The 25,580-nt window shown below is 44.0% G+C and overlaps 1 protein-coding gene across 1 annotated transcript in view; it reads left to right on the top strand.

Moving 5' to 3' along the window:
• Window positions 1-25,580, top strand: part of DLEC1 (DLEC1 cilia and flagella associated protein) — a 99,786-nt gene that overhangs the window by 42,874 nt on the left and 31,332 nt on the right. The window contains exons 8-12 of the mRNA XM_036867671.1: window positions 19,192-19,279; window positions 19,797-19,970; window positions 20,627-20,763; window positions 22,211-22,303; window positions 25,198-25,288. Of these exons, the coding sequence (XP_036723566.1) occupies window positions 19,192-19,279; window positions 19,797-19,970; window positions 20,627-20,763; window positions 22,211-22,303; window positions 25,198-25,288 (583 nt within the window). The remainder of the gene's footprint in view (window positions 1-19,191; window positions 19,280-19,796; window positions 19,971-20,626; window positions 20,764-22,210; window positions 22,304-25,197; window positions 25,289-25,580) is intronic.

Below are 25,580 nucleotides of genomic sequence, written 5' to 3' on the forward strand. Positions count from 1 at the left end.
TTCAATTTCAGTACTTGTGGTTTGTCTGTTCATATTTTCTATTTCTTCCTGGTTCAGTCTTGGAAGGTTGTACCTTTCTAAGAATTTGTCCATTTCTTCTAGGTTGTCTATTTTATTGGCATAAAGTTGCTTGTAGTAGTCTCTTATGATTCTTTGTATTTCTGTGGTGTCCGTTGTCACTTCTCCTTCTTCGTTTCTAATTTTATTGATTTGAGCCCTCTGCCTTTTTTTCTTGATGAGTCTGGTTAAAGGTTTATCAATTTTGTTTATCTTTTCAAAGAACTGACTTTTTGTTTCATTGATCTTTTCTATTGTTTTCTTCATCTCTATTTCATTTATTTCTGCTCTGATCTTTATGATTTCTTTCCTTCAACTAACTTTGGTTTTTATTTAAAAAATTTTAATTAATTAATTTATTTACTATTTTTTGGCTGTGTTGGGTCTTAGTTGTGGCACCTGGGGTCTTCGTTGCAGCATGTGGGATCTTTCATTGCAGTGCGTGGGATCTTCATTGCGGCACACAGGCTTCTTTCCAGTTGTGGCGTGCAGTTTTCTCTCTCTAGTTGTGGTGCATGGGCTCCAGGGTATGTGGGCTCTGTAGTTGTGGTGTGCGGGCTTAGTTGCCCTGCGGCATGTGGGATCTTAGTTCCCCAACCAGGGATCGAACCCGTGTCCCCTGCATTGGAAGGCAGTTTCTTTACCACTGGACCACTAGGAAAGTCCCTAACTTTGGATTTTGCTTGTTCTTCTTTCTCTAGTTGCTTTAAGCGCAATGTTAGGATGTTTATTTGAGATTTTTCTTCTTTCCTGAGGTAAGACTGTATTGCTATAAACTTCCCTCTTAGAAGTGCTTTTGCTGCATCCCATAGGCTTTGGACCATTGTGTTTTCATTTTCATTGGTCTCTGGGTAGTTCTTTATTTCCTCTTTGATTTCTTCAGTGATCTATTGATTGTTTAGTAACATATTGTTTAACCTCCGTGTGTTTGTGTTTTTTAGTTTTTTTCTTGTCATTGATTTCTAATCTCATAGTGGAACAGCTGTATTTCTCTGTCATCTCATTTTGTCTAACTTTCTGTGTTTGTGGCTTCCATTCCTCAGGCTGCAGGATTATAGTTCTTCTTGCCTCTGGTGTCTGCCCCCTGGTGTGTAAGGTTGGTCCAGGGGCTTGTGCAGGCTTCCTGGTGGGAGGGACTGGTGCCTGCCCACTGGTGGGTGGAGCTGGGTCTTGTCCCTCTGGTGGGCTGGCCCATGTCAAGATGTGTGTTTATAAGCAGCTGTGGGGTCAGGATGTCTTTAGGCAGCCTGTCTTCTGATGGGTGGGCCTGTGTTCCCACCCTGTTGGTTGTTTGGCCTGAGGTGTCCCAGCACTGGAGAAGTGCAGGCTGTTTGGTAATGTCAGGTCTCAGTGCCAAAATGGCAACCTCTGGGAGCGCTCACACTGATGGGTATTCCCTGGGGCATCTGCCACCAGTGTCCTTGCCTGCACAGTGAGCCACAGCTGACCCCCACCTCCCCAGGAGACCCTCTAAGATCCACAGGTGAGTCTGGCCCAGGCTCCTATGGAGTTACTGCTTTGCCCTGAGTCCCAGTGCACATGAAACCTTGTGTGCGCCCTCCAAGAGTGGAGTCTCTGTTTCCCCCAATCCTGTGGAGCTCCTGCACTCAAGCCCCACTGGCCTTCAAAGCCAAATGCTCTGGGGGCTCCTCCTTCTGATGCCAGATGCCCAGTCTGGGGAGCCTGACGTGGGGCTTAGAACTCTCACTCCTATGGGAGTACCTTTGCAATATAATTATTTTCCACTTTGTGGGTCACCCACCCAGCAGGTATGGGATTTGATTATATCAGGAAAGTGCCCCTCCTACCATCTCATTGTGGCTTCTTTGTCTTTGGGTGCAGAATATCTTTTTTGGTAGGTTCGAGTTTTTTTTGTTGATAGTTGTTCGGCAGTTAGTTGTGATTTTGGTGTTTTTGTGAGAGGAGTTGAACTGAAGTCCTTCTACTCTGCCTTCTTGTCTCAGTTTGACTCTCGCTAATTGCTTTATTTGGTGACATTAAACATATTCCTTTATCCTCCATATATTTTATAAACTTGTTAGATGTAGAGGTTTGATTAGATTCACGTTCAAGTTTTTTTTAATTTTTAAATTTTTTTGGCAAGAATACTTCTTTGGTTGTGGTGTATATTTCTTGTTGCATCCCATCAGGAGGAGCGTGATACTCGGTTTTCCTATTATTGGTGATGAATGGCTTCAGGCTTTATGAGCCTAATTCATCCTTTATAAAGTTTTTATCAATGTTTTATTTAATGGTTTTAGTAGCATTAGATGACTGTTGCCTAGATCAATTTTTTTAAAATTAGGGGTTATAAATTGGTGACTTCTAATTCTGTTATTCTTTCTGCATTTATTACCTGTGATTTTCTGTTTTTTTGTTTTTTTTTTTTTATTCACACACACACACACTGTATTTTATTTTTACAAGACATAAATAGACTGACACCAAGCATTGTACATGGATGACCACAACAAAAGCAACAATGATTGCAATTACCAAACATGAAACACACTCATACTATGTCATAATATTGACATTCAGTCCAGTAATCCTCCACTGTAACAGCTCCTTTACTTTGCAGTGAAAATTGATTTGTATATTCTTTGCCTCTGAGTCCTTGTGGGATTTTTTTTTTTTTTAAATTCAGACAGAAAGTCACAAAAATTATACTCATCCTCATCAGTTCACTCAGTCCCATGTAATTAATTTTTTTTTCATCTTGATCTTTTGTTAGCACTTTTATGAGTTCATCAGTTTTTCATTAGAGTTCTGAAAATGCTTATTCATTCAGTTCAGCAGTACAGTCAGTTACCACACACACACATGGATTGTACTTTACAGTTTAAAGAGCACTTGCAAATCCATAATTCTTTAGGAACTCTCATCCACCCATAGCAAAAGCAGACTAATATGTCAGGCTTTTAGGCTAAATGTTAAAGAAAGCATTTTTTTTACTTCTTGAACTCAACAGTTATGTATTCTCTTTTGGACTTGTATGTTTGGGATTTCTGTGTCTGGTCATCACATTTCAAAGACAGTTGGAAAAGTTGGCAAAGACTCAAGAGAAAGGGAGCTGAAATAATTTCAGTTTGGGCATGGAATGGGGCAAAGGGATGGCTGCCCAGGGACGTACAAAAGCCATTTCTGTAGGACCTGCAAGTGTCCACTGTGGAGCCTGTAGATGAGGTGAGCTTAGGCTGCATAGGACCATCTTCCCCTCCTGTCTTTACTCTTTTGTGGCACAATTTTTTTTTTTTTTTGGTAAAGCTTCTTTATTAACACAAAGTACTATTCTTTTTTTTTTTTTTTGTAAATTTTTACTTATTTACTTATTTATTTTTGGCTGTGTTGGGTCTTTGTTGCCACACACAGGCTTTCTCTAGTTGTGGTGAGCCGGGGCTACTCTTCATTGCGGTGCACGGGCTTCTCATTGCGGTGGCTTCTCTTGGTGCAGAGCACGGACTCTAGGCATGCAGGCTTCAGTAGTTGTGGCACGTGGGCTCAGTAGTTGTGGTTCATGGGCTGTAGAGCACAGGCTCAGTAGCTGTGGCACATGGGATTAGTTGCTCCACGGCATGTGGGATCTTCCCGGACCAGGGCTCGAACCCTTGTCCCCTGCATTGGCAGGCAGATTCTTAACCACTGTGCCACCAGGGAAGTCCCCGTGGCACAATTTTATTTATCTTCCCCACTAGATTGAAACCCACACAGGCAGGGATTATTTCTAGGTTTATGTTATCATTTTATTATTAGTGCTTGCATACAGTAGGTCCACTGACTGAATGACCTGAATACTTGAATATGGGTCTACCTCTTAGCCTTGCCTGCCCCTGATGCAAGGTAAATCAAGAACAAATAAAAGGGGCCTCATTTTACTAAAAAAAAAAAAAAAAAAAGAGTGTGTGTGTGTGTACTTCTCAAAGGGTTTGTTTGTGGGTCACCCACCTGGCAGATATGGGATTTGATTTTATCATGATTGCATCCCTCCTGCCGTCTTGTTGTGGCTTCTTTGTCTTTAGATGTAGGATATCTTTTTTGGTAGGTTCCAGCATTTTTTTGTCAATGATTGTTCAGCAGTTAGTTGTGATTTGGGTGTTTTCATAAGAAGGGCTGAACTCTTGTCCTTCTACTCTGCCATCTTGTCTGAGATCTTCCCAAGGGGTTTCGATAAGGTGGTGAATGACAGCTTACAGATGGTTTCGTAAGGTTGCTAAATATGCAAAATGGTTAAATATATAGGGAAAACTGCTGTATAAAAAATAAATTAAATTAAATTTAAAAAAATATATAGGGAAGTGTATGTAAAATAATGTTAAAATTAAACAAAGTACAGCATAATGATTAAGAGTAAGATCTGACTACATATGGCTGGAAGAAGCCACTCACACTGCCCAGAGAATCATACATAAGTAGCACATTTCAGGGAAGGAGTTACAGTATCATTTTTTTCATAAACTTGTGTTGACACTGATGAAAACTATTTATTTTTTAATTTGGGGGATTTTTGTTTTTACTGAAGTATAGTTTATTTACAATGTTGTGTTAATTTCCAATGTATAGCAAAGTGATTCAGTTATACATATCTATACATTCTTTTTTTTAATATTCTTTTCCATTAAGGTTTATCATAGGATACTGAATATAGTTCTGTGTGCTGTACAGTAGGACGTTGTTGTTTATCCATTCCATATATAATAGCTTACATCTGCTAGCCCCAATCTCCGACTCCATCCCTCCCCCTACCCCCTCCCCCTTGACAACCACAAGTTTGTTCTCTATGTCCATAACTCTGTTTCTGTTTCACAGATAGGTTCATTTGTGTCATATTTTGGATTCCATATGTACGTGATATCATATGGTATTTGCCTTTCTCTTTGTGGCTTACTTCACTTAGTATGATAATCTCTAGTTGCATCCATGTTGCTGCAAATGGCATTATTTTGCTCTTTTTTTATGGCTGAGTAATAGTGCATTGTATATACACACCACATCTTCTTTATCCATTCCTCTGTCGATGGACATTTAGGTTATTTCCATGTCTTGGCTATGACATGCTGCTATGTCATGTGCTGCTGTGAACACAGGGGTGCACGAATCTTTTTGGATTAGAGTTTTGTTTGGATATATGCCCAGGAGTGGGATTGCTGGTAATTCTATTTTTAGTTTTCTCAAGAACATTCCATACTGTTTTCCGTAGTGGCTGTACCAACTTACATTCCCTCCAGCAGTGTAGGAGAGTTCCTTCTTCTCCACATCCTCTCCAGCATTTGTTACGTGTAGAGTTTTTAATGATGACCATTCTGACTGGTGTGAGGTGGTACCTCATTGTAGTTTTGATTTGCATTTCTCTAATAATTAGCAATGTTGAGCATCTTTTCATGTACCTATTGGCCATTTGTATTTCTTCCTTGGAGAAATGTCTGTTTAGGTCTTCTCCCCATTTTTTGATTGGGTTCTTTTTTGTTGTTGAGTTGTATGAGCTGTTTGTATATTTTGTAAATTAATCTTGTATCCTGCTACCTTGCTGAATTTGTTTATCAGTTCTAGTAGTTTTTGTGTGGAGTCTTTAGGGTTTTCTATATATAGAATCATGTCTTCTGCATATAATGACAGTTTTACCTCTTCCCTGTCAATTTGGATACCTTTTATTTCTTTTTCTTGTCTGATTGCTGTGGCAAGGACTTCCAATACTGTGTTGAATAGAAATGATGAGAGTGAGCATCCTTGTCTAGTTCCAGATTTTAGCGGGAAGTCTTTCAGCTTTTCACCATCAAGTATTATACTGGCCGTGGGTTTGTCATAAATAGCTTTTATTGTGTTGAGATATGTTCCCTCTATACCTACTTTGTTAAGAGTTTTTATCATGAATGGATGTAGTATTTTGTCAAATGCCTTTTCTGCATCTGTTGAGATGATCATGTGGTTTTTGTCTTTTGTTTCTGTGGTGTATCACATTGATTGATTTGCATATGTTGAACCATTCTTGTGAACTTGGGATGAATCCCACTTGATCGTGGTGTATGATCTTTTTTATGTGTTGTTGGATTTGGTTTGCTAATATTTTGTTGAGAATTTTCGCATCTATATTCATCAGAGATATTGGCCTGTAATTTTCTTTTTTGGTGGTGCCTTTGGTTTGGGTATCAGGGTGATGGTGGCTTCATAGAATATCTTTGGGAGTGTTCCCTCCTCTTCGGTTTTTTGGAAGAGCTTAAGAGGGACTGGTATGAGTTCTTCTTTGTATGTTTGGTAGAATTCTGGTCCTGGACTTTTGTTTGTAGGGAGTTTTTGAATTACAGATTCTATTTCACCTCTAGTGATTGGTCTGTTCAAATAATCTATTTCTTCTTGATTCAGTTTTGGTGGGCTGTATGTTTCTAGAAACTTGTCCATTTCTTCTAGGTTGTTGAATGTGTTGGCATATAATTGTTCATAGTATTCCCTTATGGTTTTTTGTATTTCTGCACTATCAGTTGTTATGTCTCCTTTTTCATTTATTATTTTGTTTATTTGGGTTCTCTCTCTTTTCCTCTTGGTGAGCCTGGCCAGAGGTTTGTCAATCTTGTTTACCCTTTCAAAGAACCAGCTCTTGGTTTTATTGATTTTTTCTATTATTTTTTTAATCTCTATTTTATTTATTTCCTCTCTGGTCTTTATTATTTCCTTCCTTCTGCTGACTTTAGTTTTTTTTTTTTAATTCTTTTAAGTTGTAGTTTAGGCTATTTGAGAGTTTTCTTGTTTTAGAAGGAAGAACGATATCACTATGCATTTCCCTCTAAGAACCGCCTTTGCTGCATCCCACAGATTTTGTATGGTTGTGTTTGCATTGTCATTTGTCTCAAGGCATTTGTAAATTTTCTCTTTGGTTTCATCGTTGATCCATTGGTTCTTTAGTAGCATGTTGTTCAGTCCTCACGTAATTGTTTTTTTCTCCTTTCTTTTTCTGTGGTTGATTTCTAGTTTCATGCCATTGTGGTCAGAAAAGATGCTTGAGGTAATTTCTATACTCTTAAATTTGTTGAGGTTAGTTTTGTGCCCTAGTATGTGGTCAGTCCTAGAGAATGTTTCACGTGCACTTAAAAACAGTGTGTTCTGGTTTTTTTGGATGTAATGTCCTGAAAATATCAATTAAGTCTATCTGTTCTATTGTATCATTTGGGATCTCTGTTGCCTTATTAATTTTCTGTGTAGAAGATCTGTCCATTGATGTGATTAGGGTGTTTAAGTCTCCTACTATTATTGTATTTCTGTCAGTTTCTCCCTTTATGTCTGTTAGTGTTTGTTTTATATACTTGGGTGCTCCTATATTTGGTGCATATATGTTGATGAGTATAAAATCCTCTTCTTGTATTGATCCTTTTGTCGTTATATAGTGTCTTTCTTTATGGCCTTTGTTTTACGTTTTTTACGTTTTTAAAAAAATATTTATTTATTTATTTGGCTGCGTTGGGTCTTAGCTGCAGCACACAGGATCTTCATTGCAGCGTGCAGGATCTTTAGTTGCAGCACGTGGGATCTTTTACTTGCAGCATGCAGGATCTCTTGTTGCGGCATGTGAACTCTTAGTTGCAGCATGTGGGATCTAGTTCCCTGACCAGGGATCAAACCCAGTCCCCCTGCATTGGGAGCGTGGAGTCTTAGCCACTGGACCACCAGGGAAGTTCCTCTCTCCATTCTAGCTGTGCAAACCAGTTGCTGCATTCTCCTGCAAGGCTCTGAAGCTCCCCTGCTCTTCTGGCTGAGCTCCCCGCTGGTGAGGGGACTTCCCAGCATGCAGGAACCTTTTCTCTTTCACAGCTCCCTCCCAGGGTTGCAGGTCCCATTCAGATTCCTTTCTCACTGTCTTTTTTTTTTTTTCTTTCTGCTTTTTTCTTTTGTCCTGCCTGGTTATGTGGAGGTTTTCTTGCCCTTTCAGAGGTCTGAGGTCTTCTGCCAGTGTTCAGTAGATATTGTGTGAGAATCGTTCCACATGTAGATGTATGTGTGATGTATTTGTGGGAGGAGGTGAGCTTCACGTCCTTGATGAGCTACTCCGCCATCTTGATCCTGGACTTGATGAAACCTTTTAAATTAAAAAAAATATGAATGAGAATTAGGTTTTTTCACTGTTGCAGAAAGAAGTTACATATAAGGAAAAGGGGAATGCTAGAATGAACTCTATGGTGCTAGATTGTATTTGGAAGTGTAAATATGGATTCATGGTTTAAAAATATAGGTGTGTATGTTGGGGGGGATAACACACACAGTTGGATAAATACGAGAATAAATATGGATGTATGTGAATGTGTTGGTTAGTACATATGCATATATTTCTTGGCTGTATCCACTGAGAGAGATAGAAATAATGACACCCTAGTAGCATTTAGCACACCTGTTCTACAGATCTAGGTTTCTAAGTACTATTCTCCAAAAAAAGGAACCCAGGGCTCACTGGAAAACTGTTTGATTCCAGAGTTGAGGCAGGGAAAATAGGAGATGAATGTAGAGCATCTTGTGGTGCCAGAAAGTAAGGAAGTGCTAGAGAGAGAGAGAAAAAGAAAGAGAGTATGTGTGTGAGTAGGGGAGAGGGCATGTCAGAAGGACACAGAGCTCCCAATGGCCAGAAGAGAAACAACTCAAGCAACAAAACAAATAATAATGGTATTAGATTATAACCCAAAGAATAAAGTAAATATCCATGAGTCCATACTAATATAAGTAAATATCTGAATAAATAAATGGGAGAAAAGGGACAACTCTTTGTTATGAAGGAATTCTAATTAATAATGTAGAAAGAATGAGAATTAAAAAGTCACCATTAGGGACTTCCCTGGTGGCACAGTGGTTAAGAATCTGCCTGCCAATGCAAGGGACACAGGTTCGAGCCCTGGCCGGGGAAGATCCCACATGCCATGGAGCAACTAAGCCCATGTGCCACAACGACTGAGCCTGAGCTCTAGAGCCCGCAAGCCACGACTACTGAACCCACGTGCCACAACTACTGAAGCCTGCACGCCTAGAGCCCGTGCTCCGCAACAAGAGAAGCCACGACAATGAGAAGCCTGTGCACCGCAATGAAGAGTAGCCCCCGCTCACTGAAACTAGTGGAAGCCCGTGCACAGCAACAAAGACCCAACAGACAGCTTCCCTGGTGGCGCAGTGGTTGAGAGTCTGCCTGCCAATGCAGGGGACGCGGGTTCGAGCCCTGGTCTGGGAAGATGCCACATGCCACGGAGCAACTGGGCCCGTGAGCCACAACTACTGAGCCTGCACGTCTGGAGCCTGTGCTCTGCAACAAGAGAGGCCGCGATAGTGAGAGGCCCGTGCACTGTGATGAAGAGTGGCCCCCGCTTGCCGCAACTAGAGAAAGCCCTTGCACAGAAACGAAGACCCAACACAGCTAAAAATAAATAAATAAATAATAAAAATAAAGGAATTCCTTAAAAAAAGAAAAAAAGACCCAACAGAGCCAAAAATAAATAAATAAATAAATTTATAAAAATTTTTTCAAAAAATATTTAAAAATAAATAAATAAAAATGAGGACATAAATCCCCACTGTAATGTCTGTTACACACAAACTGTTGTGGGTTCCTGCCAGCCTTGAAAAAAATGATCTGAATTTCTTTCTCCTCAAAAAAAAAAAAGGATTCTAAAAGATTGAAAATATAAGGATGGAAAAAGATATAATCAGACAAACCTTAACCAAAAGAAAACTGGTGGGACTTGCCTGGCAGTCTAGTGATTAAGACTTCGCCTTCCTATGCAGGGGCTGTGGGTTCAATCGCTGGTCAGGGAGCTAAGATCCCACATGCCTCATGGCCAAAAACTCAAAACATAAAACAGAAACAATATTGTAACAAATTCAATAGACTTTAAAAATGATTCACATCAAAAAAAAAAATCTTAAAAAAAAAAAGGTAAAATGGTGTGGCTATGCTAATATCAGAGAAAGTAGACATTAAGGCAAGAAGCATTAGTAGAAATAAGGAAAGAAGAGGGACATTTTATACTGATCAAAGGTTTTAAAAAATTCCATCCAAAAGGTACAACTATTTAAAATCTAGGGACTTCCCTGGTGGTGCAGTGGTTAAGAATCCGCCTGCCAATACAGGGGACACGGGTTCTAGCCCTGGTCTGGGAAGATCCCACATGCCGCGGAGCAACTAAACCCATGAGCCACAACTACTGAGCCTGCGCTCTAGAGCCTGCAAGCCACAACTACTGAGCCCGTGTGCCACAACTACCGAAGCCTGTGTGTCTAGAGCCTGTGCTCCAAAACAAGAGAAGCCACTGCAATGAGAAGTCTGCACACTGCAACAAAGAGTAGCTCCTGCTCGCTGCAACTAGAGAAAGCCCACGTGCAGCAACAAAGACCCAATGCAGCCAAAAATAAATAAATTACTTAATAAAAAAAAAATCTATATACACTAATTACCTTGCCTCAAAATATATAAGCAGGACTTCCCTGGTGGCGCAGTGGTTAAGAATCCGCCTGCAAATGCAGGGGACACGGGTTCTAGCCCTGGTCTGGGAAGATCCCACATGCCGCAGAGCAACTAAGCCCATGCGCCACAACTACTGAGGCTGCAGTGTAGAGCCTGTGAGCCACAACTGCTGAGCCCTCATGCCACAACTATTGAAGCCCGCATACCTAGAGCCCATGCTTCTCAACAAGAGAAGCCACCTCAACGAGAAGCGCGTACACCACAACAAAGAGTAGCCCCTACTCACCGCAACTAGAGAAAGCCCGTGTGCAGCAACAAAGGCCCAGCACAGCCAAAATAAAATAAATTAATTAAAAAAATATATATATACATATAGGCAAAATGTTACAAGTCTAGAAGAAAAACAAACAATAATAAACATGAGATTTTTGCATTCTTTTCTCAAAAACTTAAAGGGCAGGTAGACAAAAATATCAGTAAAGACACAGAAGAATTGAACAATATAATTAACAAACTATATCTTATTGAGTTATATATAACACTGTACCCAGCAATTGCAATGTACAATTTCTTTAAAAGTATACTTGGAACATTTACCAAAATTGTCTATATGTTGGATCATAAAGGAATTAACAAATTTCAAAGGACTGAAAGCATATAGAGCTTGAACTAAGTAGACTGAATAACAAATATATAACTAGAAACTCCCCCACATATTTGGAGATTAAGCAATTCATTACTAGATACATGAGTCAAAGAAGTCTTAACGGAAATTAGAAAATAGAAAATAATGAATGATCATCTTTAAATGATACATCAAAGCTTATGGGATGCAGCTAAAGACATGCTTAGAGGAAAATGTATAGACTTATGTTCACATATTAGAAAAGAAATAGGGCTTCCCTGGTGGCACAGTGGTTAAGAATCCACCTGCCAATGCAGGGGACACAGCTTCGAGCCCTGGTCCAGGAAGATCCCACATGCCGTGGAGCAGCTAAGCCTTTGCGCCACAACTACTGAGCCTGCGTGCCTAGAGTCTATGCTCTGCAACAAGAGAAGCCACCACAATGAGAAGCCCACACACGGCAACAAAGAGTAGCCCCCACTTGTCGCAACTAGAGAAAACCCGCGTGCAGCGACAAAGACCCAATGCAGCCAAAAGTAAATAAATTAATTAATTAAATAAATTTAAAAAAAGAAAAGAAATAGTCTGAAAATCAGTTATCTAGATATACATCTCAAAAATTAGAAAAGAATAGCAAGTTAAGCCCAAAGAAGCTGGAAGGAAGGAAATAATAAAACAAGAACACATTTTAATTAAATAGAAAACAAATATAGTGTAGGATCAGCAAAGCCGAAAGTTAATTCTTTGAAAAGATTAGTAAAATTGCTTAGTCCCTGGCAAAACTGATCAAACTGAGAGAAGGTAAAAATTACCAGTGTCAGGGGAAATAAAGACATCATTATGGACCCTACAGACATTAGAAAGATAACAAGAGGTTTATTAACAACTTTATGCTTAGAAATTTGAAAATATAGATGAAATAGTCATAATTTTAAAAATTTTGTGAAAGCAATGATAACTAAACAGCAAAAGGATAAATATGAAGGTATAAAAGAGGACATCAAAGTTATAAAATTTGGGGAGGAGAGTAAGAAAATGTAGAACCGACCCCACCATGTCTCCAAGGTGTGCCTGTACCCCACGGTGTGCCTGAAGCCAGGTTGTACTAGCTCATGAGGGCTGATCATGCACATCTCTTTCCAACTCTGTGCTCAGTGATGTCACATTGGTATCTTGAAATTGACCATATTGGGAGTTTTTACACCACAGAAATCAGCAAATACTACCAAATCAGGACTCTCCCCACCCCAAGAACTGGTCGTTAAACATTTGCCAGCACACTACAGAATACATTATACTCATGAATTGGAAGACTCATTGAGAGAGGAATTAGTGATCTGCATACTCATTTAACGAATAATAGCCAATACACCGTTGTCAGTGAGCAAAGGCAAAAAGAGAATTTATAACTGAGAGGGGAGAGAAAAAACTGTAGTCTGGGAACAGTGAATCTTGTCTGCATATTTTGGGGGTAAGAAAGAGGCCAGTTTGGGAGTCTGTTCTTAAGCAGTCTGAATAATGATATCAAAACAGTTTCAGGATTTTTAAAACGAATTTTCCATAAAACCTTGCAAAATTAATTGTGGAATATATGTGACAGACTGTGTCTTCCAGTGTCCTTTATTAGTGTTCTTTATCTTAGTTAGGCCAGGTCTGCACCATTTCCCTCAAAAATTTCTCAACTCCCCCCATTTTGGTCAAAAGTTCCTGGTGGAGAGGATTTAAACCTAAGGGCTTTAGTCTGTGATGCAGAATCATTGTTGGATGTCAATTTGATCTTGGGGGTATAACAACATTTAAACACCTGAGTGTCAAACACAATGTAAATATTATAAGAGACATTTGGAACATATTTTGTGTCGAGTTTTTGCATCAGTGTAGGTCCAATCAAGAGAATACATATTAAAGACAAGATTGGTCAATTTTAGTTAAGTTGTTTTTTACCCCCTATGTTTAATTGATCATTTCATCTTTTTCAAAATATGTATCCAGGTACTGTAAAATATTGGCTGTTGTATAGTGTTCATTTTGTTGGTGAGGGCACATCTGTTTAGAATCATTCTAGTTAATGAAGTTTTGTTAATCTAGCCTAAAATGAGTTATTTCATTTAAAGTCAGTATTCATTTTGCTTCTGAAATTATCTCAGATTTGTCCAGTAGGAGCCTTACAGGTTATCTCCCGGGTTCTTTTGATATGACCTAGCAGTTTCTTGAGTGCTTCCTTACATTCTGCTACATTTTGAAAGACTTGTACTCTCTTTGTACAGGCTAATCTTGTACTCTAATCTTGTACTCTCTTTGTCCCAGTTCTGGAATCAGTTTCTAAGAAGCCCTGGTTCCTTTTAGTGGAGAATGGTATTTAGAAACCAAGATCTAAGCACTAGATCTGCTACTAGCTACTGGGATGCCATTGCTTCTAAGTCCTTTAAATGGATAGAGGTGGGGAAAAATAACAATTTCATAGGTCCATCTATATGTATGTAAATGCATATATACACATAAACATGCATATATCCATATCCATGTGCTTACATATTTAAAATCATGACTTCATGCTGATTCCTCTAACTGCAGTCTAATTCCACAGTGCCTCCTCCCATTCCACGCCTATAGCTCCCTCCACCTACAGTCATCTGAAGAATCTTGGAATAACATTCTACTTATGGAAGTCTCTGCATCTAGTTTAGTGAGTCTCAGGGTCAGATCACCGCAGTGATTGCATGTCCAGTTGCAGGATTCTAAATATTTATACTGTGGGAGGCATACAGCCCAGATGTATTATGTTCTGGGACTTAAGAACAGCATTTGTGGTTAAAAGTACTCGATAGAAGAAAACAAAGAAAGGAAGTACTTAAAATGGTCCCTTCCAGCATTGTTTTAAGGGCAACTTTCATTGGAGTCTCTTTTAATGTGTTCAGCGTTCCAGTTACTGTAACCATGTAACAAATTGCCCCCAAGACTTGGCAGCGTGAAACAGCAGTTTGCTTTCTGATCAGATAGGACACAGCTAGGAGAGTTTGTCTCTACTCTGCGATGTCTGGGGTCGCAGCCGAGAGACTGGGGCCAAAGTCTCATTCACTCACATGTGTGGTGGTTGTGCTGGCTTTCAGCTGAGACCTCAGTTCCTCTGCCTGAGGCTTCTCCACATCAGGTAGTTCCTTTCCTTTCCCTTCCCTTCCTCAGAGCACAGTGGCTGGTTTCCCCAGGGCAAGCCTCCCCAAAAGAGAAACGCAGTCTGCCACTGTCCGTTATATAAATTGAATTGTATCTAGTGATGTCTCTTAGAAACGCACCTTGCATCTGTTGGGCATATGACTGTGTGCATAAGTTATTTACCCAGCTAAACTATAAAGTTTAAGGATAAAAACATTTTCAAATTTGCCAAGTCTTTAAAAATGTATGTCCCATGGACCCTTTCTGAGGAAACTCTTAGGGAACATGCTCCCCTATATAAGTTAGTAAACCAAGGAAGGGGAAGGCTTGATGTGTGGGAAACAAGAGATCCAGCATAGGAGAGACGTGCAGGAAAGGCCCAGGTCGGTAATGGTTAAGGGGCTCTGCAGTTACTGCTGCTACAAAGCTTAACAACTTAAAACAACCATTTTATCATGCTTGTCGATTCTTTGGATCAGAAATTCTGACAGGGCACAATGGGAATGTCTTGTTCCATGATGTTTGGAGCCTTAGCTGGAAAAAGTCAGTGCCCAGGGGTAACCTGAAAGATGGGACTGGAACTATCTGAGGCATTTTCACTCACATAGTAGTTGATGTTGGTTGTCTGCCGAGGGTGTTAACAGAGCACGTGCACATGGATTCTCCACGTGGCCTGGACTTCCTCACAGAATGGCCGCCTCAGGGTAATCAGGCAGCTCAAAGTGAGTGATCAGAGTTTCGAAGTGAGTATCCTAGCAAGCAAGGGGGAGGTAGCATCACTTTTTTTTTTTTTTTTTGGCTGCGTTGGGTCTTCGTTGCTGCGCTCAGGTTTTTCTATAGTTGCAGCAAGCAGGGGCTGCTCTTCGTTGCGGTGCACGGGCTTCTCATTGCAGTGGCCTCTCTTGTTGCGGAACACGGGCTCTAGGCACCTGGGCTTCAGTAGTTGCGACACGAGGGCTCTAGAGCGCAGACTCGGTAGTTGTGGCGCACGGGTTTAGTTGCTCCGTGGCATGTGGGATCTTCCCAGACCAGGACTCGAACCCATGTCCCCTGCATTGGCAGGCGGATTCTTAACCACCGCGCCACCAGGGAAGCCCCTTAAGATTTAATTTTATTTTTATTTCTTTGGCTGTGTTGTGTCTTTGTTGCTGTGCGCGGGCTTTCTCTAGTTGCGGTGAGTGGGGGCTACTCTTTGTTGTGGTGTGCGGGCTTCTCATTGCAGTGCCTTCTCTTGTTGCCGAGCACGGACTCTAGGCGTGTGGGCTTCAGTAGTTGTGGCACACAGGCTCAGTAGTTGTGGCACACAGGCTCTAAAGCGCAGGCTCAGTAGTTGTGGCGCATGGGCTTAGTTGCTCCGTGGCATATGGGATCGTCCCAGACCAGGGCTCGAACCGTGTCCCCTGCATTGGCAGGTGGATTCTTATCCACTGTGCCACCAGGGAAGTCCCTGCGTCACTTTTTATGACCTAACCTTGGAGGTTCGGTTCCCTTGGAATACATGAGAAAGTCATTACTTCCTCCGCATTGCTATAGGTTACGAACGAGTCACTAAGTTTAGTGCAGATTTGAGGGGAAGCTACATAGATAGACCTCACCTCTCAATGGAAGGAGTGTCAAAGAACTTCTGGATGTGTCTGAAAACCGCTACAGGGGTTGTCCTGTCCTCGGTCATAGCAGTAGGTGTAGCAAGCGACCAATCCAGATTAGAAGAGGCCAGAAGGCTCTAGGAAGGGTTGACTTGTGAGGGTGACACTGATAAGAGTCCCTGATACATCTGGACATCTTGGAAAGAGATTTGTAGGGTAGTGGAAAGAGATTAAATTATTGATAAGTACATAGCAAACAAAATAGTTGGTTGATTAAGTTTTGGAAAAACAAAAATTGTATAAGGGAGAATTTCATGCTCAGCTGTGAATAGCATTTACATAGCAACAATAATGTAAGCATTACTGATCTAACCATGAGTATGATGTAACTTACATTGGGAAGATGAGGGATAAGAAGGGTATGGCATGCGGTGAGCTGGTTAAGGGTGAGGAGAGAATATCCATATCACCCATCCATAATTAATGCCTAAAACTGAAAAAAAAAAATAGCATGCCATCTGGAGCCATGGAAGTAAATTCCAACATAATCGGCTAAAGGAGGAAGAAGTGTTTGTGATTGGGTGTAGGAAATGGCCGGGTAGAGGCAGGGGAAGAGGGCACGATTTCTATTTTCGAAATTTTGTAGAACTCTTTGCCTCTTTAAACTATGTGGCTGTCCAACTTTGATGAAAATAACTTAAAAAGAAAACTTTCTACCAAAAGAAACGCCATGCCCAGATCATTTTACAGGTATACACCATCAAACATTCAAGCTAATCCTGATCTTGTATAAACTGTCAGAGACTACAAAAAGAAGGAACATACCCTCATTCTTAGGTAATGAGCCTGCTATGGTCTGAATGTTTGTGTCCCTCCAAAATTCGTATGTTGAAATCCTAACCCTCAAAGATGGTGGTATTAGAAGGTGGGGCCTTGGGGAGGTGCTTAGGTCATGAGGGTGAAGCCTTCGTGAATGGGATTAGTGCCTTTCTGAAGAGGTTCTAGAGAGATCCCTTGCCCCTTCTGCCACTTGAGGACACAGTGAGAAGGTGCCAGCTGTGAATGGAAGAGGGCCCTCACCAAAACACAACCATGCTGGCATCTTGATCTTGGACTGTCCAGCCTCCAGAACTGTGAGAAATACATTCCTGTTGTTCATAAGTCACCCAGTTTTATGTTATTTTGGACTAAGAGCCTAATGTTACCTTGACACCAAAGCCAAATTAGGAGCTATGACAATGAAAGCCATAAGCCAGTCTTGCTTAAGAACATAAGCCCAGTCTCATCCCCCAGCCTTTTGGAGCTGTGAGAGGGCTTGTCTGTCCTGAGATGGGGAGCAGAATGCGATGCTGGCTGTGAGTGCTGGAGGCTAAGGAGTTGTGGTAGGAATAAAGATCTGTACCTTGTAAGCCAGGGGCTTATTATGTTTCCTATAATTTCACTTTTGCTTTCTTTCCATATTTTGGTAAATTTAAAAGACATTTGAAAGAAAAAAAAAGAACATAGGTTCAGAAATACTAAGTAAAAAACCGAGCAAGAAGAAACATGTGCGTGCGCACACACACACACACACACACACACACACAAACAAACATCCACCCCAGGAGCAAATTGAGTATAACCCAGGAATGCAAGGAATGTCTTCACGGTGGCCCTTGAGTTGGCAGTTGGCTGCCCTGAGCCTGTCAGTTTTTTCCTCCAAGGCTTCCAGTGCTGTTAAGGAAAACCAGCCCACTCCGCAATCCTCGTAATTACTGTCTTCCCAGACCTTGCAACCACGCCGTAGCTACCACGTTTCAATGCCTGACCTCTACCTGCACCTCATTTCAGTCGACCATGGGTGAAAGCCTTAGTAATTGTGATGCATCCCAGGGTTCATCACACCCTACTTTCCACCAGCTAGAGTTCTTATCGCTGCCAGACTGGGGAGAAAGCCAACTCCAGAATCACATCCTAAGGGTCTGCTGTTTTAGGACCTTTCTGACGCACAGTGTCATAGCCCGGGTTCCCCATAATGCGGAGTCTGAGGTGGTGAGATTTTGTGCTGTCATTTACAATTCCAGGGAGGAGTGAGGAAAGGGGATGGAAGGAGACAGAGCCAATACAAGAATTACTGAGCTGACTTCCAGAAAGTGCAATTGATTATTTTGTCTTGTGAGACATCCCTTCATAAACTGCTGGATCCCGCCTCTCATTGCTTGGGGGTTTGCCTTGTGTGGCTGGGAGCAAGACTCTCTGGAGGCCTGCCTCAGTGGACATGAGGGGCAGCCACTGCCATGAACACCTCGATCCGTAATGATGGCAGTGGCTGCAGCTAGCCCCGAGTCTGGAGAATAGCAGCAGATTGAGGGTACGGTGTCAGGGCTGTCCCATGCACGTGTGCAGACTTGAAGAGGCAAAACTGAGTTAGTATCCTTGCCACGTGGAAAATAATTTAATCCCTACCTCACTCCGTAGCCAAAACAAAATACCTTCCAGCAAAGATCTCAAGCAAAAATTTAAGAAGAAAATATAGGAGATATAGAAAGATTTCTTGAAACTGAATTATAAACCTTGAACAAAATGTTGATAAATTTTATATTAAAATTTTAGAAACTGTACATCAAAAGATAATACAAGTTATAAACTTATACAAGCTATATATTGGGTTGGCCAAAAAGTTCATTCGGGGTTTTCTGTTACGTCTTACAGAAAACTGAACGAACTTTTTGGCCAATCCAACACTTATACTTTATAAGGTATAACACATACCTTATAAAGAATTAGTACCCAGAATACATAAAGAATTCCTACAAATCAGTATGAAAAAGACAAAGTACCCAATGGCAAATTGGCACTACGAACAGACACATCACACAAGAGGAAACCCAAATAGCAAATAAACATACGAAAAGATGCTCATCATCATTAATAACAGAGAAATAAAAATTAAAACTATAATATGGGTCTCTCCACACTTGGGTCTGGTTCACAGGTGGATTGAGGCAATATGCTGTGCTGGCCAAAAATGGATCTAAATGTTGATTTAGGCATACATACCTATGAAGACATGCTTCAAATTTATGGAGCTGTTTTCTGGTGGGAGGCTGGGGCAGGGCTTCATCTGTATTTTTAATGTTTTACTTCTTAAGCTGGGTGATGGAAACACGGCTTGCCACGTTATAATTTATACGTTTTTCCCAGTGTAATAGTTCTCGAAATAGAAGGCAAAGGTGTGTGCATGTATGGAGTTCGTCTTCCGTGCCAGGTTCATTACATTTATCCCCCCACCCCCTTCCCATATTATTCAGTGAACCCCAGACTTCATAGCCTTTGTCCACACACGTCTCTTTGCCTTTGAACAGATGGTGATCTCGCTGCAGAACACCACGTCCACCAGCCGCCATCTGCGAGTCCTCCCGCCGTCCACGCCCTACTTCGCTCTGGGATTGGGTGAGCTCAGGGTGGCAGCGGCCTGGGCGGCCTCGACATCGTGTACTGGCCTTGCCCCGGGTTACACGCCCACCAGGCCCTAGGGTGACGCCGCAGCTGCACCCCTCGTGCTCCGCAGAGGCCTCCTACCCACCCTCCACCGAAGGCCCCCAGTCCCGACAGCTCCTCCTCGGATCTCGTCCCTCCAGGCTCGGCTCTGCCCTCTCCTCACCCTGCGCACTGTCACTGCTCTCAGTCAGGACCCCTGGTTCCTCACTTAGGCCATCGCAGTGGCTTCCCCGCCAGCCTTCCTGCCTCCGTGACGCAGTGTTCTCCTGAACAACAGCTCTGATCTTGTGTCCCACCCCCCAACCCCCGCAGAAACCTCAAATACCTCTCTGCTGCCCACAAAGTAAATGCTAAGCCATTGGCCCCGCCTGACCGCTCCAGGTGGACCCTACCACTCCCCCCGCCGCCCCAGGCCCTGGTCTTCTTACCTGGTCTCCAGAATCTCATTTGTCGCTTCTGTTCCCCGCAGGGATGTTCCCAGGAAAAGGTGGGATGGTGGCTCCTGGGATGACCTGCCAGTACACTGTCCAGTTTTTTCCCGACTGCCTTGGGGATTTTGATGACTTTATTTTAGTGGAGACGCAGTCAGCGCACACGCTCCTGGTCCCCCTGCAGGCCCGCAGGCCGCCCCCAGTGCTGACGCGTGAGTGTTCTCTGCGCCCCCGGGATTCAGGGAGGGCTGGTGCCCCTAGAAGGACCGCCTGCCCACAGGGCCCCTTCGTGGCAGCACACGGCCTGTCCCCTGGGGCAGGGGCTTGTGGGTCCTGAGAAGGGACCTGCCAGAAGCTTGCGCACAGTCCTCCCGTGTCAGGCCCCGACCATCCTGCTTCCCCTGGAGGCTGCCTCTGAGTGACACACGTCGGGAGAGGAGGCCAGCATCCCAGCTGACCCCAGCCTAGGCGTCGCTGGCTCAGGGACACCCTGAGTGGGCCTGTGCCACGGCGAGGCAAGCAGGAGTGCCTGGAGCCCTCCATGGGTGTCACCTGTGTGGCCATGGGGTGGCTGGCTTTGCCTGGACACCCTCATTTATGAGTCCCTTCAGCTGGCCGCAGGCTGCAAGTTGGGACTCTGACCACAACCCCCTGACCACAACCCCCAGGGCCATGCCAGGTGGCACTGGCTGAAGCCCGAGCGCGTGGAGTCCCAAGGTGCCGCTGCCGTGTGGGAGCAGGGGTGGGCCTGTCCCCATCCATCCCCCTCGCCCCTCCACAGCTGCTCTTAGCTCGGGCTGGGCCTCCGGAGAACAACAACAGGACGGCCTGTGCTGTTTCTCTTGTCCATCTTTCCTTGTGGCTGCAGTGTCACCGGTGTTGGACTGTGGTTACTGCCTCATTGGGGGCATGAAGATGACCAGATTCATCTGCAAAAACGTGGGCTTCAGCGTGGGCAAGTTCTGCATTATGCCTAAAAAGAGTTGGCCGCCGCCAAGCTTCAGAGTGAGTGCTCATGGATTGCTACCTGGAAAAAAGAGCAAATCCATCAAAGGAAATAACTCCCGTGAGGGACTTGCTCGAGTACACCTGTGAGTGGAAACACACACAGAGAACAGAATTTTAAAACCTCTCTCTCCAGCTGCCACGGTCCAATGAGAATCAACATGTACAGAGACCAGCGCTGTAGTTCTTGTTACTCTCCTAATACCTGTGTGGCCCCGGGCAGGTCCTGTCACCTCTCTTATCCTCCAAGACCTGACTCAAATGTCCCTGCATTCATTCATTCATTCATTCATTCAGTCATTATAGTAGCAAATGTTTGAATATAGCAGAGGTCACAAATTGGCAGCTCTTTGGCTGAATTTTGTAGGTATATTTATTTGGCACAGGGCTTAAAAACATTTTTGGAGCCACCATTTAAAAATAGAGAGATTTCGGACTTCCCTGGTGGCCCAGTGGCTAAGACGTCACGCTCCCAGTGCAGGGGACCCGGGTTCAATCCCTGGTCAGGGAACGAGATCCCGCATGCTGCAGCTAAGACCCGGCGCAGCCAACCAACCAACCAAATAAATAAATATTTTTTTAAAAATAGAGAGACTTCATATAAAAATGTGCATTTCCAGTCTCTCTGAAACATTGGGAGACGTGCAGCCCTGGGCCAGGATCCACCGTGGCCTGTCAGCTGGAGTTGAGAAGCAGGGGGTGTGCACATCCCCTCCTGTTTGCCCAGCTCTGCCCTCCTCGCCCCAGGGCAGCCAGCTGCTGACACCACTGATGGTCACGCTCACTCACACTGTTATCTGTCTCAGAGCAGAGATATTTTGCTGTACCTGTGTCTCCCGAAACAAGCGACAGATCCAGAGGACCACATGTTCCCAGACACACATTTCACTCGTTTCTGTTACCTGCCAGGGTCCTGGAGGCCTGGGTCTGTGTCCCTGGCATGCTAAGTGGCTTCCTGTGTAGGCACCTGGGCTGCAGCTCTGCTGACAAGATGGCAGCTTCCCTTGACTCAGGTGCTCATGGCCAGGGGTGGGTTGAGGATGGAGGCCGACACAGAAGCCGGCACCAACCACACAGGCTGCTGTAGTAGGGAAAGGACTGTGCTTTGGGAGCCCACCTCCTGGGGGAGGCCATCTCTCACACCTCCTGCTTTGCGTCTGAAACACTTGTCAGTGGTCCTTGTACCTCCTACCCGCAGGCAGCTCTTTGTGGACGCTCTGTCTTGTACTCGTCTGTAACCACCAGCACCCCATCTAGTGCCCGGTGCAGGTTGAGTAAGTGCTTGCTGAACGGATGAGCCTCAGTTTCTTCATGAACAGGAGACTGGATGATCCATGAGACCCTTCAGATCACAAAATGGATGTTTGGAGGAGGGAAGCGTGTCATCTGAGCACGAGAGTGTACAGTTTCTTCCACGCTGTTGGGTCCTCTTCTGCTTTTCTTTAAGGCTGTTGCAACCATCGGCTTTGTTGAGCAGCCTCCCTTCGGGATCCTGCCGGCAGTGTTTGAGCTGGCTCCGGGGCAGGCCGTATTCATGCAGGTAGGTGATGAGACGCTAGCTTGTCTTTCCTTATGATTGGTTGGCTGTTTCCTCAACTGCTCGCTTGATATCATTTGCCTCTCTGGTTTTTTGTTTTTTGGGGTTTTTTTGGGGTTTTTTTTTTTTTTGCTGCCCCACACAGCTTGTGGGATCTTTAGTTCCCGGACTAGGGGTTGAACCCGGGCCACCGCAGTGAAAGCACTGAGTCCTAACCACTGGACCGCCAGGGAGTTCCTGCCTCTGTGTTTTCATGACCCAGATATCCACTCCCAGGTCCCAGCCTTGGTGGTTTCTGTGTAGGAGCATGCTTTTGCATTCTGTGGGGTGATGTCATTTGACTCTCCTGTGACCTCCCTCACAGAGCAAGTGCAGAAAGCCCTAGCAATGCCACCACGATCCCTGAGCGTTGCTTGCCCACCTGTGAGCCTGGGGGTCACCTCCACTAACATCTGAGCTGCCTCCAGGATCTCCCCTCGGCCCTTCAGTCTGTCTTGGACCATCCCACCCCCTAAATCTGGTACCTTTGTTCTGTTTCCTGTTTTATCCTCAGTTATATGGTCAACAAGGCCCGCCTTCCTTAGGCCTCATCCTGAACCTCTGCAGAAGCTCCCAGAGTCTGACCTCCGGGATGTGGGCTCCTCCTTTCCTAACTGGCCCCTTTCCATGGTCCCTTGGGCCTGTCACACCTGCTCACTGGTCCCCAGAAGAGGCTGTGAGACATGGTGATGTCTTCCTGCCCCTGTCACCCCACCCTCTGCTCCAGGATTCTGACGCTGTGCTGTCCCATGGCTGGGTGTGGGGCTGCCACAAGCGTGCATGGCCTTCCTCACTTGCCTGTTGAAGGACGCACCCACATTCAAGAGTAAAAGCTATCTGGGTTCTGGGGAGGGGGATTTGGCCTACACCATGTCATCAGGTAGTGAGAGCCAAGAGCCATAGGTTCTCAAACTCAGCTGCACATGGCTGTCCCCTGAGAAACTTGCAAACACACTGACATCTGGGCCCCAGCCCTGAGGTTTTGAGTTAATTGGTCTGGGGTGTGGCCTGGGCATAGGATTTTTCAAGCTCCCCAGGTGATTCTGTGTGTGCAGCGAAGTTTGAGGACCACTGCCATAAGCTTCTTTGCCAAGATGTAAAGGAAGGCTTCCTTTATCAGCTCCTTTCCAGTTTCAAGGGTCTGATGGGGTCTTGTTCTGGAGCAATGCTGTCTTGTTCATGTCCGTGATGATCTGATCCTGATAAGAACCTGGCTTTTGGAGTCGGGACGAGGCCAGTTCAGGAGCACAGTAGGGATTATCCATCCTCCTCTGTTGCCGAGGGGTGAGCAGGGTCCTCTTGGCATAGCCCAGGCCTTGTCAGAGCCTTGTGGTGGCTTTAAGGAATTGGGGCTGGTCACCCCTGCCCAGGCCATGATGTCCCCCTCATCCCATCCTCCTGTGATCCTCAAGGAAAAGAAGAGGGTGGCAGCAGCAGTCTTTGGGGAGCAGTGGGGGAGTCAGGGGGAGGTTTTCCCCTTTGCATTCCTTATGTAAATTTTGTTTATTGATTGGGATTTTGTTTGTTTTAAAATTTATTCATATTTCCAAATAAATAGATTCACATGATTAAAAATTCAAAAGACGCAAATAGATGCACAATGAAATGCTCTCTCTCCCCCCAGTTCCTCAGCCACCCAGAGGCCACAGCCTTACCAGGTTAGAGTGCCCTCCCAGAGATATGTGATGCCTACCTAAGCAACTGCACAGGGTTTCTTCTTTCCTTTGTTTCCATTTTTCCTTCACACAAATAGTTGCCCACTCTGTGCTCTGTTCTGCACCATGTATTTTCCACTTACCGGTTCATATTTTTTACAGCTGCATAGTATTCCACTGGGCATATGAACCATAATTTAGGTCAACTGTCCCCTGCATGAAGATTATTTCTGATCTCTGGCCATCTCAGGGAATAACTTATACATACATCACTCTGTCCTACCAGAAGGATACAGTCCTTGGTGTGCATTTGCTGACTCATGGTCTCTGCTCTCATAATTGTGATACATGTTGCCAAAATCCCCACCATGTGGATTGTATCAATTTGTACTTCCAACCACAGTACGTGAGGGTGCCTATTTTAATTCTCACACCTTTGCCAATACAGTGGGTTATCAAACTTAAAAAAAAAAACCTGTTATCATGGACATTTTAAAACATATACAAAAATAATCTGAAAAAGGATAGATATACATATATGTGTATAACTGACTCACTTTGCTGAACACCTGAAATTAACATAACATTGTAAATCAACTATACCTCAATTTAAAAAAAAAAAGAAAGGGCAGAAGTCCAACTGGCCAAGCAAAAAAAAAAGAAAAACAAAAACAAAAACCCAAAACAAACCTATATACAAAAATGGAATAGTTGAGTGATCACCCATGTACTCATTACACAGCTTCAACATTTATCAACTCTTGGCCAACCTTATTTCCTTTATACCCCTCCGTCTCTTCCCACCAAACGCTGCCCTGCCCCTCTAGATTATTTTGAGGAAAATTAAGGTATCCTATCACTGTGTTTATGATCGCTAACTTTCTGCTCTTTGCCAGTAGGAGGCATGAAAAACTGTTCTCCTGGGTGGTTTGCATTTCCACTTCTTTTATCATGAATGAGGTTAAACATGTTGTTATTTAAGAGCCATTTGTATTTCAGTCCTATGAATTCTCTCTTCATAGCCTTTCAACACGCTCCCCAACTTAGCCGGTGGAGCCTGGGCTGAACCCCTAGCCTTAGGGAAGGGGCCGGGAGGGGAGGGAGAAGTGGAGACCGGAGGGAAGGGGGTGCAGCTGAGAAGAAGAGGGCGAGGGGGTAGAAGCCCCTGCACGGGAGACAGCGGGACAGCCCTTCTTTCCCCAGGTCCTGTTCCTCCCAACCAGCCTGGGAAAGGCAGAGCAGACCTTCATCATCGTGTGTGACAACTGCCAGATAAAGGAGCTGGTGGCCACAGGTGGGCTTGGGTGCGCTCCCAGGGGTCGCCCAGCTGCGCCCGGTCCCCCTTGGGGGTGGGGACACTCAGGGGATGCTGCAGCCTCCAGGGCTCTGGTTTGGGGCCTCTAGCTCTGGTCAGACCTTAGAGACCCAAGCCCGGGTGGGCTTCGGGACTGTCCCAAGGGGCCGTCTAGTGCGAGAGGGATGGAAACCTGGGGGGCAATCTTTTATCGAGTCACTCTGAAACTCACCGTGATCTCCTTTGGGGGACTGCCAGTGACTCACACAGGAACGACCAGGGCACCTGTACG

The sequence above is a fragment of the Balaenoptera musculus genome, chromosome 11 (genome assembly GCF_009873245.2).
Source record: "Balaenoptera musculus isolate JJ_BM4_2016_0621 chromosome 11, mBalMus1.pri.v3, whole genome shotgun sequence".
NCBI classification, from domain to species: domain Eukaryota; kingdom Metazoa; phylum Chordata; class Mammalia; order Artiodactyla; family Balaenopteridae; genus Balaenoptera; species Balaenoptera musculus.